This window comes from Pseudophryne corroboree, chromosome 5 (assembly GCF_028390025.1).
Source record: "Pseudophryne corroboree isolate aPseCor3 chromosome 5, aPseCor3.hap2, whole genome shotgun sequence".
Classification (NCBI taxonomy): Eukaryota; Metazoa; Chordata; class Amphibia; order Anura; family Myobatrachidae; genus Pseudophryne; species Pseudophryne corroboree.
In genome coordinates, this window is record NC_086448.1 from 678,067,720 (window position 1) to 678,087,420 (window position 19,701).

The window sequence follows — 19,701 nt, forward strand, 5'->3', positions numbered from 1 at the left end:
GTTTGTGTGGATAGTTTTGTCATCTGGGACCCCCAATTGTAGAAAGGCATACCCTCGTGGGGCTCTCCAAGCTTCGGGCTCGGTTGCTCGCTGCGCTCACCACAAGGTTTATAAACAACTCAATGCCGACATGAATAGAGAAGGCATGAAATAGTCCAAAAACATGTAAAAAAATAAAAAAAAAACATTTGTCATCTTTTTTTATGTCGACCATTTCATGTCGACCTTTTGTACTGTCTACTTTTTTTCATGTCGACATTTTCACCCTGTCGACCTAATGTCTGTCTAACATATCTATTGACTGTCTAGACACTGTCTATCTATCAACCGGATATCCTTTCATCTATATTTTGTTGGGAGCCCCCTAATGCTAGTGGCATTTTAGACTAAGCAGAGAGAACCAGAGTTTCAATAGTTATTCTGGTTTTTTTTTTAGAAATAACCTATGGCTTTGGGTAAAGGGGTGACGGTACCCTCTGCTGCATGCGTTAGTAAAGGAACAACTATGCTTCAATACAGTACTGACTAGGCAAAACATTTTTCTGGGATTTCACTAATTTAGTACAGTGATAGGGCTGCCTTCCCATCAGTACTACATGAGCCCACTCAGTGCTTGCTGCCACTATGTAAGCCATTGCTAAAGAACAAAGGTGATGGTTGAAGGCCTTCAATAAATTTTATTGCTTACTGTACTTGAAGAAAGTGTGAGAATTCCCTATTATCTGAAGGTTATAGAGATAATCTCCATGTTCGTCTGTCAAGGACTTTGTATACATGATATTGCTGATTAGACATTAAAACAACAGTGGTGGCATAGTGATTACATTTTATACACTTTTTTTTATTTTAATAAATATTTATTGCACTTAAAGATTGGCAGAATTGTGTTGACATTATCCAGTGCAGACTTCACCTACAACACAAATAAGTCATTTGCTGATAAATGAAAAATAGTATACATTATATAGTGTTGTTTGGTTCCATTAATTAAAGGTTATTATAGGTTAATTAACTTTGTCACTACAATATGTGATAACATGCTCTGTATTCACTATAAATTGCCTTTTATCTTAATCAATCGATACCAAACAACCTTCACATTACTAAAAGCATATCAGTAACACATTCAAATATCAACATATAGGACTCAGAGTTTATTTGCTAACAAGAAAATAAGGCACATTCCTCAGGACCTTATATACCCCAATACATTCATAAGTAAGGGATCAGTCACTAGAAAACCAGCAGGATATACAGTACCTTCAGTTCCTGGACATCCTACATAGCAGCAGAACATCACAGAGTTACTCCCCCTCCCCCCCCTTCCACCATGCAGATTTTCCTATAGTCCCATTTATCTTTCTACTTCACATTTGATGTATGTAAAGTAGAGATGAGCGGGTTCGGTTTCTCTGAATCCGAACCCGCCAGAACTTCATGTTTTTTTTCACGGGTCCGAGCGACTCGGATCTTCCCGCCTTGCTCGGTTAACCCGAGCGCGCCCGAACGTCATCATGACGCTGTCGGATTCTCGCGAGGCTCGGATTCTATCGCGAGACTCGGATTCTATATAAGGAGCCGCGCGTCGCCGCCATTTTCACACGTGCATTGAGATTGATAGGGAGAGGACGTGGCTGGCGTCCTCTCCATTTAGATTATAAGAGACTGAGAGAGATTTACTGGAGCTGACTAGGAGGAGTACTGTTACTGTAGAAGTGTAGAGACTGAGTGGAGAGAGTTTACTAGTGAGGACAGTGCAGTTTACTTTATAATCCGTTCTCTGCCTGAAAAAAGCGATACACAGCACACAGTGACTCAGTCACATACCATATCTGTGTGCACTGCTCAGGCTCAGGCCAGTGTGCTGCATCATCTATTATCTATATATAATATTATATATATCTGTCTGACTGCTCAGCTCACACAGCTTATAATTGTGGGGGAGACTGGGGAGCACTACTGCAGTGCCAGTTATAGGTTATAGCAGGAGCCAGGAGTACATAATATATTATATAGTGAGTGACCACCAGACACACAGTGCAGTTTATTTAATATATCCGTTCTCTGCCTGAAAAAAGCGATACACACAGTGACTCAGTCAGTCACATACCATATCTGTGTGCACTGCTCAGGCTCAGGCCAGTGTGCTGCATCATCTATTATCTATATATAATATTATATATATCTGTCTGACTGCTCAGCTCACACAGCTTATAATTGTGGGGGAGACTGGGGAGCACTACTGCAGTGCCAGTTATAGGTTATAGCAGGAGCCAGGAGTACATAATATATTATATAGTGAGTGACCACCAGACACACAGTGCAGTTTATTTAATATATCCGTTCTCTGCCTGAAAAAAGCGATACACACAGTGACTCAGTCAGTCACATACCATATCTGTGTGCACTGCTCAGGCTCAGGCCAGTGTGCTGCATCATCTATTATCTATATATAATATTATATATATCTGTCTGACTGCTCAGCTCACACAGCTTATAATTGTGGGGGAGACTGGGGAGCACTACTGCAGTGCCAGTTATAGGTTATAGCAGGAGCCAGGAGTACATAATATATTATATAGTGAGTGACCACCAGACACACAGTGCAGTTTATTTAATATATCCGTTCTCTGCCTGAAAAAAGCGATACACACAGTGACTCAGTCAGTCACATACCATATCTGTGTGCACTGCTCAGGCTCAGGCCAGTGTGCTGCATCATCTATTATCTATATATAATATTATATATATCTGTCTGACTGCTCAGCTCACACAGCTTATAATTGTGGGGGAGACTGGGGAGCACTACTGCAGTGCCAGTTATAGGTTATAGCAGGAGCCAGGAGTACATAATATATTATATAGTGAGTGACCACCAGACACACAGTGCAGTTTATTTAATATATCCGTTCTCTGCCTGAAAAAAGCGATACACACAGTGACTCAGTCAGTCACATACCATATCTGTGTGCACTGCTCAGGCTCAGGCCAGTGTGCTGCATCATCTATTATCTATATATAATATTATATATATCTGTCTGACTGCTCAGCTCACACAGCTTATAATTGTGGGGGAGACTGGGGAGCACTACTGCAGTGCCAGTTATAGGTTATAGCAGGAGCCAGGAGTACATAATATATTATATAGTGAGTGACCACCAGACACACAGTGCAGTTTATTTAATATATCCGTTCTCTGCCTGAAAAAAGCGATACACACAGTGACTCAGTCAGTCACATACCATATCTGTGTGCACTGCTCAGGCTCAGGCCAGTGTGCTGCATCATCTATATATATTATATATCTGTCTGACTGCTCAGCTCACACAGCTTATAATTGTGGGGGAGACTGGGGAGCACTACTGCAGTGCCAGTTATAGGTTATAGCAGGAGCCAGGAGTACATATTATATTAAAATTAAACAGTGCACACTTTTGCTGCAGGAGTGCCACTGCCAGTGTGACTGACCAGTGACCTGACCACACTGACCACCAGTATAGTTAGTAGTATACTTATATTGTGATTGCCTGAAAAAGTTAAACACTCGTCGTGTGACTTCACTTGTGTGTTTTTTTTTTTTTATTCTATAAAAATAAAACTCATTCTGCTGACAGACAGTGTCCAGCAGGTCCGTCATTATATAATATATAATATATACCTGTCCGGCTGCAGTAGTGATATATATATATTTTTTATATCATTTATCATCCAGTCGCAGCAGACACAGTACGGTAGTTCACGGCTGTGGCTACCTCTGTGTCTCTGCACTCGGCAGGCAGTCCGTCCATAATTGTAATACCACCTAACCGTGGATTTTTTTAATTCTTCTTTATACATACATAGTTACATAGACATCTTCTCTTTATCAACCAGTCTATATTAGCTGCAGACACAGTACAGTACGGTAGTTCACGGCTGTGGCTACCTCTGTGTCTGCACTCGGCAGGCAGTCCGTCCATAATTGTATACCACCTAACCGTGGATTTTTTTTCATTCTTCTTTATACATACATAGTTACATAGACATCTTCTCTTTATCAACCAGTCTATATTAGCTGCAGACACAGTACAGTACGGTAGTTCACGGCTGTGGCTACCTCTGTGTCTGCACTCGGCAGGCAGTCCGTCCATAATTGTATACCACCTAACCGTGGATTTTTTTCAGTCTTCTTTATACATACATAGTTACATAGACATCTTCTCTTTATCAACCAGTCTATATTAGCTGCAGACACAGTACAGTACGGTAGTTCACGGCTGTGGCTACGTCTGTGTCTGCAGTCGGCAGGCAGTCCATAATTGTATACTAGTATCCATCTCCATTGTTTACCTGAGGTGCCTTTTAGTTGTGCCTATTAAAATATGGAGAACAAAAATGTTGAGGTTCCAAAATTAGGGAAAGATCAAGATCCACTTCCACCTCGTGCTGAAGCTGCTGCCACTAGTCATGGCCGAGACGATGAAATGCCAGCAACGTCATCTGCCAAGGCCGATGCCCAATGTCATAGTACAGAGCATGTCAAATCCAAAACACCAAATATCAGAAAAAAAAGGACTCCAAAACCTAAAATAAAATTGTCGGAGGAGAAGCGTAAACTTGCCAATATGCCATTTACCACACGGAGTGGCAAGGAACGGCTGAGGCCCTGGCCTATGTTCATGGCTAGTGGTTCAGCTTCACATGAGGATGGAAGCACTCAGCCTCTCGCTAGAAAAATGAAAAGACTCAAGCTGGCAAAAGCAGCACAGCAAAGAACTGTGCATTCTTCGAAATCCCAAATCCACAAGGAGAGTCCAATTGTGTCGGTTGCGATGCCTGACCTTCCCAACACTGGACGTGAAGAGCATGCGCCTTCCACCATTTGCACGCCCCCTGCAAGTGCTGGAAGGAGCACCCGCAGTCCAGTTCCTGATAGTCAGATTGAAGATGTCAGTGTTGAAGTACACCAGGATGAGGAGGATATGGGTGTTGCTGGCGCTGGGGAGGAAATTGACCAGGAGGATTCTGATGGTGAGGTGGTTTGTTTAAATCAGGCACCCGGGGAGACACCTGTTGTCCGTGGGAGGAATATGGCCGTTGACATGCCAGGTGAAAATACCAAAAAAATCAGCTCTTCGGTGTGGAGGTATTTCACCAGAAATGCGGACAACAGGTGTCAAGCCGTGTGTTCCCTTTGTCAAGCTGTAATAAGTAGGGGTAAGGACGTTAACCACCTCGGAACATCCTCCCTTATACGTCACCTGCAGCGCATTCATAATAAGTCAGTGACAAGTTCAAAAACTTTGGGTGACAGCGGAAGCAGTCCACTGACCAGTAAATCCCTTCCTCTTGTAACCAAGCTCACGCAAACCACCCCACCAACTCCCTCAGTGTCACTTTCCTCCTTCCCCAGGAATGCCAATAGTCCTGCAGGCCATGTCACTGGCAATTCTGACGAGTCCTCCCCTGCCTGGGATTCCTCCGATGCATCCTTGCGTGTAACGCCTACTGCTGCTGGCGCTGCTGTTGTTGCCGCTGGGAGTCGATGGTCATCCCAGAGGGGAAGTCGTAAGCCCACTTGTACTACTTCCAGTAAGCAATTGACTGTTCAACAGTCCTTTGCGAGGAAGATGAAATATCACAGCAGTCATCCTACTGCAAAGCGGATAACTGAGGCCTTGACAACTATGTTGGTGTTAGACGTGCGTCCGGTATCCGCCGTTAGTTCACAGGGAACTAGACAATTTATTGAGGCAGTGTGCCCCCGTTACCAAATACCATCTAGGTTCCACTTCTCTAGGCAGGCGATACCGAGAATGTACACGGACGTCAGAAAAAGACTCACCAGTGTCCTAAAAAATGCAGTTGTACCCAATGTCCACTTAACCACGGACATGTGGACAAGTGGAGCAGGGCAGGGTCAGGACTATATGACTGTGACAGCCCACTGGGTAGATGTATGGACTCCCGCCGCAAGAACAGCAGCGGCGGCACCAGTAGCAGCATCTCGCAAACGCCAACTCTTTCCTAGGCAGGCTACGCTTTGTATCACCGCTTTCCAGAATACGCACACAGCTGAAAACCTCTTACGGCAACTGAGGAAGATCATCGCGGAATGGCTTACCCCAATTGGACTCTCCTGTGGATTTGTGGCATCGGACAACGCCAGCAATATTGTGTGTGCATTAAATATGGGCAAATTCCAGCACGTCCCATGTTTTGCACATACCTTGAATTTGGTGGTGCAGAATTTTTTTAAAAACGACAGGGGCGTGCAAGAGATGCTGTCGGTGGCCAGAAAAATTGCGGGACACTTTCGGCGTACAGGCACCACGTACAGAAGACTGGAGCACCACCAAAAACTACTGAACCTGCCCTGCCATCATCTGAAGCAAGAAGTGGTAACGAGGTGGAATTCAACCCTCTATATGCTTCAGAGGTTGGAGGAGCAGCAAAAGGCCATTCAAGCCTATACAATTGAGCACGATATAGGAGGTGGAATGCACCTGTCTCAAGTGCAGTGGAGAATGATTTCAACGTTGTGCAAGGTTCTGATGCCCTTTGAACTTGCCACACGTGAAGTCAGTTCAGACACTGCCAGCCTGAGTCAGGTCATTCCCCTCATCAGGCTTTTGCAGAAGAAGCTGGAGGCATTGAAGAAGGAGCTAAAAGGGAGCGATTCCGCTAGGCATGTGGGACTTGTGGATGCAGCCCTTAATTCGCTTAACAAGGATTCACGGGTGGTCAATCTGTTGAAATCAGAGCACTACATTTTGGCCACCGTGCTCGATCCTAGATTTAAAGCCTACCTTGGATCTCTCTTTCCGGCAGACACAAGTCTGCTGGGGTTGAAAGACCTGCTGGTGACAAAATTGTCAAGTCAAGCGGAACGCGACCTGTCAACATCTCCTCCTTCACATTCTCCCGCAACTGGGGGTGCGAGGAAAAGGCTCAGAATTCCGAGCCCACCCGCTGGCGGTGATGCAGGGCAGTCTGGAGCGACTGCTGATGCTGACATCTGGTCCGGACTGAAGGACCTGACAACGATTACGGACATGTCGTCTACTGTCACTGCATATGATTCTCTCAACATTGATAGAATGGTGGAGGATTATATGAGTGACCGCATCCAAGTAGGCACGTCACACAGTCCGTACTTATACTGGCAGGAAAAAGAGGCAATTTGGAGGCCCTTGCACAAACTGGCTTTATTCTACCTAAGTTGCCCTCCCACAAGTGTGTACTCCGAAAGAGTGTTTAGTGCCGCCGCTCACCTTGTCAGCAATCGGCGTACGAGGTTACATCCAGAAAATGTGGAGAAGATGATGTTCATTAAAATGAATTATAATCAATTCCTCCGCGGAGACATTGACCAGCAGCAATTGCCTCCACAAAGTACACAGGGAGCTGAGATGGTGGATTCCAGTGGGGACGAATTGATAATCTGTGAGGAGGGGGATGTACACGGTGATATATCGGAGGGTGAAGATGAGGTGGACATCTTGCCTCTGTAGAGCCAGTTTGTGCAAGGAGAGATTAATTGCTTCTTTTTTGGGGGGGGTCCAAACCAACCCGTCATATCAGTCACAGTCGTGTGGCAGACCCTGTCACTGAAATGATGGGTTGGTTAAAGTGTGCATGTCCTGTTTTGTTTATACAACATAAGGGTGGGTGGGAGGGCCCAAGGACAATTCCATCTTGCACCTCTTTTTTCTTTTCTTTTTCTTTGCATCATGTGCTGATTGGGGAGGGTTTTTTGGAAGGGACATCCTGCGTGACACTGCAGTGCCACTCCTAGATGGGCCCGGTGTTTGTGTCGGCCACTAGGGTCGCTAATCTTACTCACACAGTCAGCTACCTCATTGCGCCTCTTTTTTTCTTTGCGTCATGTGCTGTTTGGGGAGGGTTTTTTGGAAGGGCCATCCTGCGTGACACTGCAGTGCCACTCCTAGATGGGCCCGGTGTTTGTGTCGGCCACTAGGGTCGCTAATCTTACTCACACAGCTACCTCATTGCGCCTCTTTTTTTCTTTGCGTCATGTGCTGTTTGGGGAGGGTTTTTTGGAAGGGACATCCTGCGTGACACTGCAGTGCCACTCCTAGATGGGCCCGGTGTTTGTGTCGGCCACTAGGGTCGCTTATCTTACTCACACAGCGACCTCGGTGCAAATTTTAGGACTAAAAATAATATTGTGAGGTGTGAGGTATTCAGAATAGACTGAAAATGAGTGTAAATTATGGTTTTTGAGGTTAATAATACTTTGGGATCAAAATGACCCCCAAATTCTATGATTTAAGCTGTTTTTTAGTGTTTTTTGAAAAAAACACCCGAATCCAAAACACACCCGAATCCGACAAAAAAAATTCGGTGAGGTTTTGCCAAAACGCGTTCGAACCCAAAACACGGCCGCGGAACCGAACCCAAAACCAAAACACAAAACCCGAAAAATTTCAGGCGCTCATCTCTAATGTAAAGCCACTTTGTAGTCCTTCCAGGTGAGGTTCGGTCTTTCCCAAAAATCCAGAGAGCTCTTGATGAAATACTGCTCAGACGTTCCCCTGCTACTTAGGGACATGGCTGTTACAGGTGGACACTGGCTGCCTCAAGAAGTGAAAGTCCACCCTTACCCACTGGTGTCAAAACTCATGCTTTACATTTAGTTCAATGCTAGTAAAAGTCGAGAATTAGTTTGTAACATGGTTCCAACTCTCCCTTCAGGGGCAAACGCAGGATTTACTGTGGGGGGGGTTCTATATTATTTATATATATATATATATATATATATATATATATATATATATAATCAGCAAAAGTAAGCAGCACTTTTGGGTCTTATTCATATAAACCAACAAGTCATCATCCTGGAAGTTATAGCAACGTTTCGATTTATTTCAATCGTCGTCAGGCATTTCTGGAATGTGAGAGAAGCACTTGTATCATTGCGCTTTACCTTCATAACATTTTGAAGATTTGGCGCCAGTTATTAAATATCCAGTGCTGTTTTTTTATTGCACAACGTACTGGTCTGTTTTAGATCACAGGTCTAATTATGTAAGATCTTTTCTCCACTAAAGATATTGTCTAGAGTTGGCTGACTCAGACATATGTTGATTCATCTGAATCATTATTATCATTGATGTATTCACTTTTTCAAGTCTACCCTAACTATGTTGTAGCTAACCAATTGATCTAGTACCCCTGAGGAAGTCCTACGGGATGAAACGCGTTGGGTTCTTCTGATTCAACCAATTGGTGTATACTGAATTTTTGACAACAAAGGAATGTACTCGGTCTGAGGAATGTACATCTGAACAAGTTGTTACGTTGTTTGTAAATTTCATGAATTGAATTGGTTTTATGGACTTTGTGAATACATTTTTTAAATTAATGTTTTAAAGCATTTTTATGAACTTGTAGGTTTTACTACAGTATTTTCAACTTAAATCTTGGGTTGACAGAATTAATACTGACCTCCAATGCGTTTCACTCCTCCGTGGCACCATGTATTTCTGGTATTGTTTGTTGTCACCCAAAGAGTCTACAGATAAGTCTTCTGCCCAGCTTAGCTGGGAGACTGACCTTTACCATACAGATCCCACTACAGCAGGCCTGGCCAACCTGTGGCTCTCCAGCTGTTGTGAAACTAAAAGTCCCAACATGCCTTGCCACAGTTTTGCTATGAGGGAATACTAAAACTGTGGCAAAGCATGCTGGGATGTGTAGTTTCACAGCAGCTGGAGAGCCACAGGTTGGCCAGGCCTGCACTACAGCTTTGCTGCCTTTAGCAGTGCGCTGTAGTGGTTCACATCACGGCATGCCGCGCTTGTTTGAATTGCTGCCGGGTCCTGTACATGTGAATGGGATGTGGGCACATGCGCACGCCGGCTCCCATTCAAGTCTATGGCATAGCGGGAGCTATGTCGCGCTGTACGCATTGCAGCAAGGATATAGAGACACGTCTGTACCTTTACCCTTAAACATTAGGAATCTATTTATCTTTCTTCTTTCTCCTTATTTACAGTAAGTGCACCAATCATACCGAAATGCATGTTAAACTTTTCAATACAGTACATAATATATGGCCTGCGACTTCCAAATATTGTTTGCATCTCTGCCATTTTGACGGTACCATTTTCCATGTTTTATGGGACTGCCCCAGTTTCCTTTTTGGATGGATGTATTTGCCCTTGTACAGGATGTTTTAGGTCTCGCCTTGACCCCAGACCTTTTTTAGCCCTTTTACATTGGTATCCCACTATTTTTCCTAAATTCCTATGTTCTTGGTCACGTTTTAATATCTGCCAGGGCCACTACTGTATAGCCCTGCACTGGAAATCTCCCTCCCTTCCTCCATTTGCAAAAGTTATTTCCAAAACTCAATTTCATTTTAAGAGTGGAGACGAGAGCTTCCTTACTCTTGCCCTCTCTTCTCCCATTATGAAGCGGTTCCCATTGCACATACAGGTGTGTCCATATACACCTTTCCTAAAATCTAGCCACATAGCTCGATTTGGCATGCCAGCAATTTAGCCAAGCCTTGGAATTTGGGAAAATTTGTCTGCCTTGTTCCCCTTTGTGTTTTTGCTTCCCCCACCCCATTGTTCCCCATTCTTTTCACTGTACCCCCATAATTTTCTTTACATATAGTCAATACAAATGTAATGATAAAAAAAAGAATGGTGGATGCGTGTATAGAGGAGGAAACAGCTGTAAACAAGCTTAAGTGTACAGTTTAAGTGCCTACTCCAGAACAGCATCCTATACTTCCAAAGTTACCAGTGTCCTCCAGATAGGCTGCAAGAGAAATACAAGTAAGCATATCCTTTTCATAGTGAAATTACTTTTAGGGAATTCCATTTACATATCAGCACTTCAATGCAATGCTGTAACCATTTCATCCAATTAGGTCTTGTATGTGCAGTCCATTATTTTACTGGGGAAAAGCCTCGTTTCATAGTGTCTCTTTTGTGCTAACATTATATTTTAGCACAAATCAGTTCAAGCTTTTATCTTTAAAATCAGAATTGTGTATCTTGTTGCGGACAAGCTAGCTCATAGAGTACAATGAGGGGTTGGGAGCCGTAATTTCCACAACACGGTTGGATATTTTTATAAACTTTGGTTCTTAATAAAATGTTTATACTAAGTATGAACAGTAATGTACTACGGGAATTGCCAATCCGGGTATTGCAGAACTCCTGCACACAGAATGCACCTTATAATTTGGCATTGTGTGCATTTACAGTAAGGCGCATAAATTATTGTTAATATTTATCATTAGAAATTGTTTCACTGGTTATGGTTTGTCTGAGATTTCTAGTTTATGTTTTATTGGTATATGTTTTAAACAAACTGAACTCTGCATTCCAGAGCATGTGCACTGTGCCATAATTATTTGTATATATTACATATTTTGTTCATGTAGAGCACTTGACAGTTTTTATATATGAGTTACTTCATATGTACATTATTACATAGCTTGATGCAGTCTTTCCCATAAAGGCATAGTATGTATTATGTAGAATGTGTACTTTTCATGTTTTTTGCTGTCTACAGCAGAGATCCCATACTGTACCATTGCCTATTTTCTGTTTCAGTCACTGCTATTAATAAAGCATGAAGCGTTATTTATACACATGTAGAATTACAGTCATGCAGTGCATTTTCTATTTATCCACCTTGTGCATACACTTTTGTGGGATTATGGGGGAGGTTTATCAAACATGCTAAAGAGGATATGGGAGTTGTTGCCCGTAGCAGCCAATAAGATCTTAGTTATCATTTTACAGAATCTCCCAAATGAATTATAGCTTGAATCTGATTGGTTATTATGGGCAACACCTCCACTTATCTTTTCTTCTTTAGAAGGTTTGCTAAATCCCCCCATTTATATGATCAGCCGGAAATGCCCGTGGTAGAACGAGTAATACTTCAGAGTGCAATTACAATTTTAGAGCCAGCCCTTTATTATTTGAATGTTTTCTACTTTTGCCTTATGCCAGTCACAGGATTGAGGTGAATTGAGTCTTTATTACATGTGTCACTAAGCTGTGTCTGATTATTGTTATTGCAGGGGTATTTGTGCACATACAGTATGAATACACGTAACCGTATTCAATACCCTGAATTTTAAAAAAGACACAGAAAGTATAGAATAACTCAAGATTAGGGCACCACCTATAAAATGATAATGCCATTGTAATGCCTCTTCTCCACTCTCTTAAAACTCATCCACCTACACAAAATCTTGTTATACTATATGGGTGCAATTTAAGGCGCATGAGCAGTAATATTGTGACATATGTGCACCAGTGTATGAACCTTCTCCCAAGTGCAGGTTTGTGTGTGATAGGAAATGTAGCCTGTAAATGCTCCCTCTTTAAGGCTAGTGACTAAATGTCTTCTGGAAAGCGTGGACACTGTTCAGATAAACAGTAATAATAAAAAATAATTGCTGTTAAAAGGGAAACTTGCATTATATTGTCTGCACACGGTATAATAAATTTAAGTTTTATCTAACAGATAGAGAATAGTGTCTTGACAGTGTTAATAATAAATGCAAACCTCACATTTTTAATATAAGATGAAATAAAAAATTGTCATCCCCACATCCAACATTTACTGCTTTATAGATGAAGGGGTATATGCAATTGCGGTCGAAGTCCGGCTGGAATTCGATCGTTTTTGGATTCGACACAATTCGTCAGTCGAATCCCAGCCGCCGGGACCCGAATTCGACATATTCAATAAAAAACGGATTCGACAGTCCCGCTGTCGAAAAACGGACCAATTGACGATAGTGTGCGTCCTGGATTCGACTTCATGGACGGCACAAAAGTGTTCAAAAAACCCTGAAAAAAATTGCGTGGGGTCCCCCCTCCTAAGCATAACCAGCCTCGGGCTCTTTGAGCCGGTCCTGGTTGCAAAAATACGGGGGGGGGAAATGACAGGGGATCCCCCGTATTTTAACAACCAGCACCGGGCTCTGCGTCCGGTCCTGGTGCAAAAAAATACGGGGAACAAAAGACGTAGGGGTCCCCCGTATTTTTAACACCAGCACCGGGCTCCACTTTCTAGAGAGAGAATGCCACAGCTGGGGGACCCAAGGGCCAGGGGTGAAGCCCGAGGATGTCCCCCCCCCCCCCCCCCACCCCCCATCCAAGGGCGGCGGAAGGGAGGCTGATAGCCAAGTCTCAAAAAAAATATATTGTTTTTTGTAGCAGAACCACAAGTCCCAGCAAGCCTCCCCCGCAAGCTGGGACCCCACGCAATTTTTTTTCAGGAATTTTAACCCATTCCCACCCCTTCCCACTGAAAAACATGCACGGATCTCTCCTATTTTTTTTAGTCAGTAAAAAAAAAAAAATTATTTAAAAAAAATCTATTAAATAATACTTGTGGCTCCTAAATAGACAAAGCAAGTAGATAATCCCTTCTAATATAAATAGATATGCTATTAGCAATCACAAAAACACAAAAAAAAACATGTTTTAAAAATTTTTTATTAGATCACGACAGCAAAATGAGGCGGAATGAAATTGATAAAATGACTGTCGAAAAGCACTGTTGTCGAATCGACATTCTTCAATTGACTATACTTTTGTCGAAAAGCCGCATTTTTACCATTGCAGACATGTCGAATTTGAGAAATGTCGAATTGCCAAAAGTCGAATCTGAACCGGCAGGTTTTTTGTCAAAAAGTACTGTATTGCATTGTCGAATCCAATTCGACAGGCTTTTTTTTGTCGAAAATGCCCCGTTTTTCGACATTTGCGGCAATCTGACCGCAATTGCATATGGCCCAAAATCTTTCTTCCTGCAGTAATCTAAGTGAAAATGGCAAGTACGTCATCTGCATAGAAGGCCACAACTTAATATAATATAGCTACAGTGCTAATGAATGAGGTAATACCAGCTGGAAGGGTCAGTGCACAGTCATACAGATGTGGTTAGGTAATGCTGCTGCTGTTCTCATCACGATATGGGTGCATTCTGGTTCACATGCGTAGTACTGACATAGGAGCCTTCTGTAACTGAGACCCTGTATGTGTAGTATGTAACCCAGGGTTATGTACAAGATAACCCAGAGCTCAAGACATGAACCACTCAGAACTTTATGTTTTCTCTGTGCTAGGGAGGGGTTGTAGTCAGGTGACCGGTGGTCAGCATACCGACGCCAGGATGCCGGCTGGGGGGCCAGGGCTATTCCCACTTGTGGGTGTCCACGACACCCATAGAGTGGGAATAGAACATATGGCGAGCACAACGAGCCACCAAGCCTGCAGCGTGGCGAGTGCAGCAAGCCCGCAAGGGGCTTCGTTGCACTCACCCCCTGCAGGCATCCTGGCGGCCGGGATCCCGGCCCCCGTATGCTGACCGCCGGTCACCCGGCCCCAACCCCTGGGGAGGAAGAGGACCAGGGGCATACAGTAGGATGTAGCCATACAGAATTGCTCTTGGTACATAACAGTTCATACTGTATGAATTCACCGCACCACTTCACTTTAGGACTACCCCACTAACTACTAAGAACGGAACACCTGTTTTTCCCTCACACACAAGTCATTTATACTGTAGGATTATACTTTTTTTCTAGGGCATTATTGATTGATATTTTAGTACAAGTAGACTTCTCCTTTAAAAGCCACTTAGCAATTGGTGCAGATCATACAGGTCACAGTTTGTATAGTGTAACGGTGACCACATACTGTACACGTTCAGATGTGGTTATCTTTTAATCTGATTTACCACTTAACATCTTAAGGATTTTGATCATATTACAGATACATGTTTGATAGAATACTGATATTGTGGCAAATTAGGTCAAAACTGAAGTAGACTATAACATTTCAACCTGTACTTAGCAAATTCAGACACCTGTATTTGAACCTATAATAACCAACGTAGTAATGTTGGCGATCAAACTTACATTTTTGCACTGTAAATAACTTTTTTATTTATTTAGTACAGATAAGTAAACCATATTTCAAGACAAATTGGACTTGCTGTTTAGCATATTAAAAAAACAACTTGGTCCAAATGTAATAGAGTGAGAGATTTGATAAGGTTTTTCAGTGTTTATTAAAGTGGCAATCATTTACACTGCAAAACCAGGTTGATCTTGCTGTGTAAATGATTGCCACTTTAAAAAAAAACTGCAAAATCTTACCAAACCTCTCACTTTCTGAAACTCTCACTCTATTACATTTGTCCCATTATTTTGTTTATATGAGATGGATCATGGATGGAACAAGAAAACAACATAGGGGTATATTTACTAAGGTCCCGATTTTGACCAAGATGCCGTTTTTTCATCAAAGTGTCATCTCGGGAATTTACTAAGCAAAAATCACGGCAGTGATGAGGGCATTCGTATTTTTTGGGTAGTCCATGAAAATAATTACGAATGAATACACCATCGGTCAAAACGCGGCTGTTTAAGTATGAATCTCGGTCATTTACTAACCATTCGTAATTGTAATGTCTGCCGTGAAAATGCATTTGCGGCCGTGAAAAATTACAAATCGTAAAAAAGTCCTAAAAAAAAAAAGACCTGCTTTTGAAAAGCGTGTTTACATGTGTAGTCAATTATCCATTACTCACACCTGAATTTTTGGCCCTATAAAAGTGTCCCAGGCACATTTTGAAATTCTCTCACTCTGAAATGGCGGCTGTGGTGTGTGCCAATGACTTTCTGTTTGCTGTGGGATACCTTAGACTGCTCCATGAGGCTTCCAGAAATCAGGGCCAGGTAAGTGAACATGGTCAGCAGGTTGTCCAGGTGCCGCGGAGGCTGCGCCAGCCACGTTTTTTTAGGGGTCGTTTAAACTTAAACGCATTGTCTGATGATAGGGTCATACAGATGTTCCGCCTAAATAGAAACAACATTTTCCGCCTGTATGACCTTGTCAAACTGGGACTAGACCCTGAGACAGCACGCTCTCGCTCTGTCTCAGGCCTGCACAAACTCCTGGCTGTGTTACACTTTATGGCTACTGGGAGCTTCCAGGCTGTGGCAGGCGACGTTATTGGTATCTCACAGCCAACCTTTTCAAAATATTTTAATCAGGTGAGTTGAAAAATACATACACGTTTATGTCTAAGTGTTGCTTCTGTAAGCTCTTACAACACAGTATTGTATAGAATACATAACATCACACTCACCTTAGATTGATTACTGTCCACTCAGGTTTTGGATGTCTTGGATCCACATATTAATGCCTCAATCTGCTTCCCTACCCAGGAGTCGGAGTGGCGTGCTGTCAGGGTAGCTTTCTATGAGCTTGCTGGCATGCCCAATGTGCTGGGGGCCATAGATTGCACACACGTTCAGCTGAGACCACCTAGGGGCCGTCAATATATATATACCAACAGACATATGGCCCAATCCACTAATGTCCAGGTGGTTTGTGATGCAAAACTAAAAATTATGAGTGTGGTTGCAGGTTACCCTGGTGGCTGCCATGACTCCTTCATCCTCAGTCAGTCATCGCTCTTCGATAAATTTGAGGACGGCCAAATGCCTGATGGCTGGCTGCTGGGTATGTTCCAAATGTGTTGTGTGTATGTCTCTTAACTACAAACTCCATTTATGTCTAGGGTAATTAATAATCATACACATGTACTAATGTTGCCTATATATGTTTTTCAGGTGATGGTGGTTATGGCTGCTTCTCTTGGCTCCTTACTCCATTGTCCCAACCTGATTCTCCTGCTGAACACAGTTACAATCATGCACATAAGGCTACGCGGAATGTGATAGAAAGATGTTTTGGTGTGCTGAAATCACGGTTTCGGTGTCTGGATAAATCTGCTGGCCTTTTGTTGTATAGTCCCTCAAAGGTGACTAGGATTGTGTTCTGCTGCTGTTTTCTCCATAATCTGTGTTTGAACCAACATCTGGCACATGATGAGGGAGAAAGCAGTCAGCAAGCAGAGGAGTTAGAAACATCTGGTGACAGTGTGAGTACAGATGTAGGGAGGCAGGTAAGGCAAGAAGTGATTCAGCGGTATTTTACTGGTAAGTTTTTGTTGGATGTAATTAACCTTGAATAAACACTTTGCAATACATTTTTGTAAGTGTGATTGTGTGTTTTGTTACTTAATGTTTGTTGTTTATAGTGGTGTGTACATTGTAGTTAGTTTTTGTGATAAATACATTGTCATTCATTACCCCAGATAAACATACATACATAGCGTCTTCTACAATGTTTGACACGGACACTGGAAGTTGTGTGATTTAAAGATTCCAATTTTTATTGTGTTACCCAAAAGAATTTTATTTTTTATTTTTTTCGCTTGTGTGTGCTGGGTGCCGTGCTTTGTGCTGGGTCACTGGCACGTGTTCGGGTGGATCGACGAACAGGGGAGGTTACTGGCGTTTGGCTAGGGGTCGTGGTTCCTGAGCTGGAGCTCACTTGTTGTGCTGCCATCAAAGAGATGTTCTGGCTTAAATTATGGATGCTGGCATTCAGTTGGTTGTTGGTTGCAGTGTGGCTTGCCACAATCCTGGACAATGACTCATTCACAAGTTGATTGTGTTGTATCAGTTGGATGAGTGTTTGCTGCTGGCGTTGTTGCTCATCAATGATGCGCGTCAAATGAGCCAGCATTTGATTGTTGTCTGCCCGAATTTGATCCATCGAAGTGGCTATTCGACCTACTTGGACAATCAGTCTGCCTGAGTTGCGACTAATGCGCGGCAGATGATGGGGCAGACTGGCAAGGTGTTGGGTGTGGGCGGTCAGGCAGGCATTGTTTTGGGTCTGTTGGCTTGTCCAACTGGCCCAAAAGTCATCGGGTACTTGTTGCTGGGGTGGAGCTTGGAGCAGTTGTGGAGTAATGGAGGCTTGGGGGATATCCTGCGGCTGGGTTGGCTGGGTCTGGACAACGGGTGTTAGGTTTAGTGTGTAGGTGGCCTGTTGGTCTTGTTCCTGCTGGCCAACGTCGGGCATCAAGGTTGGTTCTGTATGGGGTGGGCAACATGCACTGTTTACTTTACACATAATATATTTGGTCTGCCTAAACATTTCAAAATGAATTATACTGCATTTTAAAAAAAAAAAAGAATTGCGTTTTTCTAAACGAGGAATATTTAGAATCAAAACACATAGATCCCATCACATGCGTGCACATAGACTGACTGCCGGAATCCTCACCTAACTACCTCCCCTCCACAGCATTACAGTGTTCTGTCACCTCCCCTGTCCAGGATATAGACTGCTCACCTGGATGGTCCAGAGGAGCGGATCAAGTAAGCAGTCTACCTCCCGGACAGGGGAGGTGTGTGAACACTATAATGGTGTTCAGGGGGTAGTGGTGGCTTGTTTTTGGTGAGTAATTTGATTTTTAGTTTCAGTGCACATGTGTGTACTCAATTTATTACGATGGCTGTTCAATTTTAAATGTGATGTTGCCCATAGCAACAAATAAGATTTTATAAATTTATGCATTTGCACCTTCAAAAAGGGAATATGTGAAATCTGATTGGTTGTTATGGCAAACATGTAATCTCAACTACAACTCACATCATAGTAACTGTACTGTGTCGATTATTTTGTATGTGCTTATTGTAATTTTTTACTCACCAGATAACTGAGGTGATCGTGGCTCATCACTTTGTGGACTAGCCAATAGTGCTTGTGGTGGCTGGGGTGAGACTGCGGAGATGCGCCGCCTGGGTGGGGAAGATGGAGCCGCAGATTCTGATTCAAGACGCCGTGTCTTGCTTGGCCTCCTGGGTACGTTAGCCGAGCCCTGTGATGGGCGCCTTAGAGGAGGTCGGCTTACAGAAGTAGAACCTATGTGAATATCTAAATATTAATATTTTGTACTTCTATGTGTTTGCAGAATATGTGACTACAGTGAATTCTTACCTGCAATCCCAGCATCCTCATCAGTTGGCTGGGGCCTGTCCGGGAGGCTGGTCTGGCGTACTGTTGAAAAAGTGTTAACAACATTATTACCATACTTGTAAAAAAACATTGATAACTGCAAAACCTTAGTGTACTGTAACCATCTTGTACGTATTGTAAAGTAAACTAATTTCTGGTTAAGATCTTCGTGATTACTTAATTTGGTTTATCTATAAAAATGAACATGGTGTTGCACTAAATAAAACAGTAACATTGATGAATTGTGTGCAAGATATTGCAGAGTTTGAATACTTGCAACTTAAACCAAACTTTATTCAAATTAAAAATACTTTAAAAAACACACACACAAATCATAACAAGCTGCTATTAGATACAGATGTAGCCACCTTTATCTTGACTGTTTCTCCGCCGAGACGGGCGTTTAGCCACGCTAAGGCGATAGCTGAGTTTAATCACAGGCAGGCGCGTTGAGACGATCTAGATACTCATCATGCATTACACATCTCCACCACTGTGTGGCTAATGCTCCACTAATCCAGTACTTTCGATCGTACAGTATAGCGGCGGATTGATCTACAGCTCTGGCAATACTGTAGGCGTAACGGGAGGCGGTGGAAAAAGTATGGAGTACAGTACTGTATGTGTATGGAGACGCAACTACAGTAATTGTGTAAAAGGAAGAATGTACAGTACAATGTATAAACACCGTGCTTTTAAAATATATGAGCGTCTGAGTTCGCTAATGCATAATGGGAATGGAGGACTAGCAGAAGGCGGAGGAAAACACCGTGCTTTACAAATGCGAGCGTCCGAGTCCTCTAAGGCATAAACCAACAGCAATGGGGCG

General features: G+C 42.9%; 1 protein-coding gene across 1 annotated transcript; it reads right to left on the reverse strand.

The window, feature by feature from the left end:
- Positions 1-17,220: 17,220 nt before the first annotated feature.
- On the reverse strand, positions 17,221-18,911 carry LOC134929319 (uncharacterized). The gene is made up of 3 exons (XM_063925006.1): positions 18,855-18,911; positions 18,567-18,779; positions 17,221-17,944 (listed from the first exon to the last, which is right to left on the reverse strand). Exon 3 carries the CDS (start codon positions 17,931-17,933, stop codon positions 17,265-17,267), a length of 669 nt encoding a protein of 222 aa, XP_063781076.1. The 5' UTR covers positions 17,934-17,944; positions 18,567-18,779; positions 18,855-18,911; the 3' UTR covers positions 17,221-17,264.
- Between the last annotated feature and the right edge of the window lie 790 nt (positions 18,912-19,701).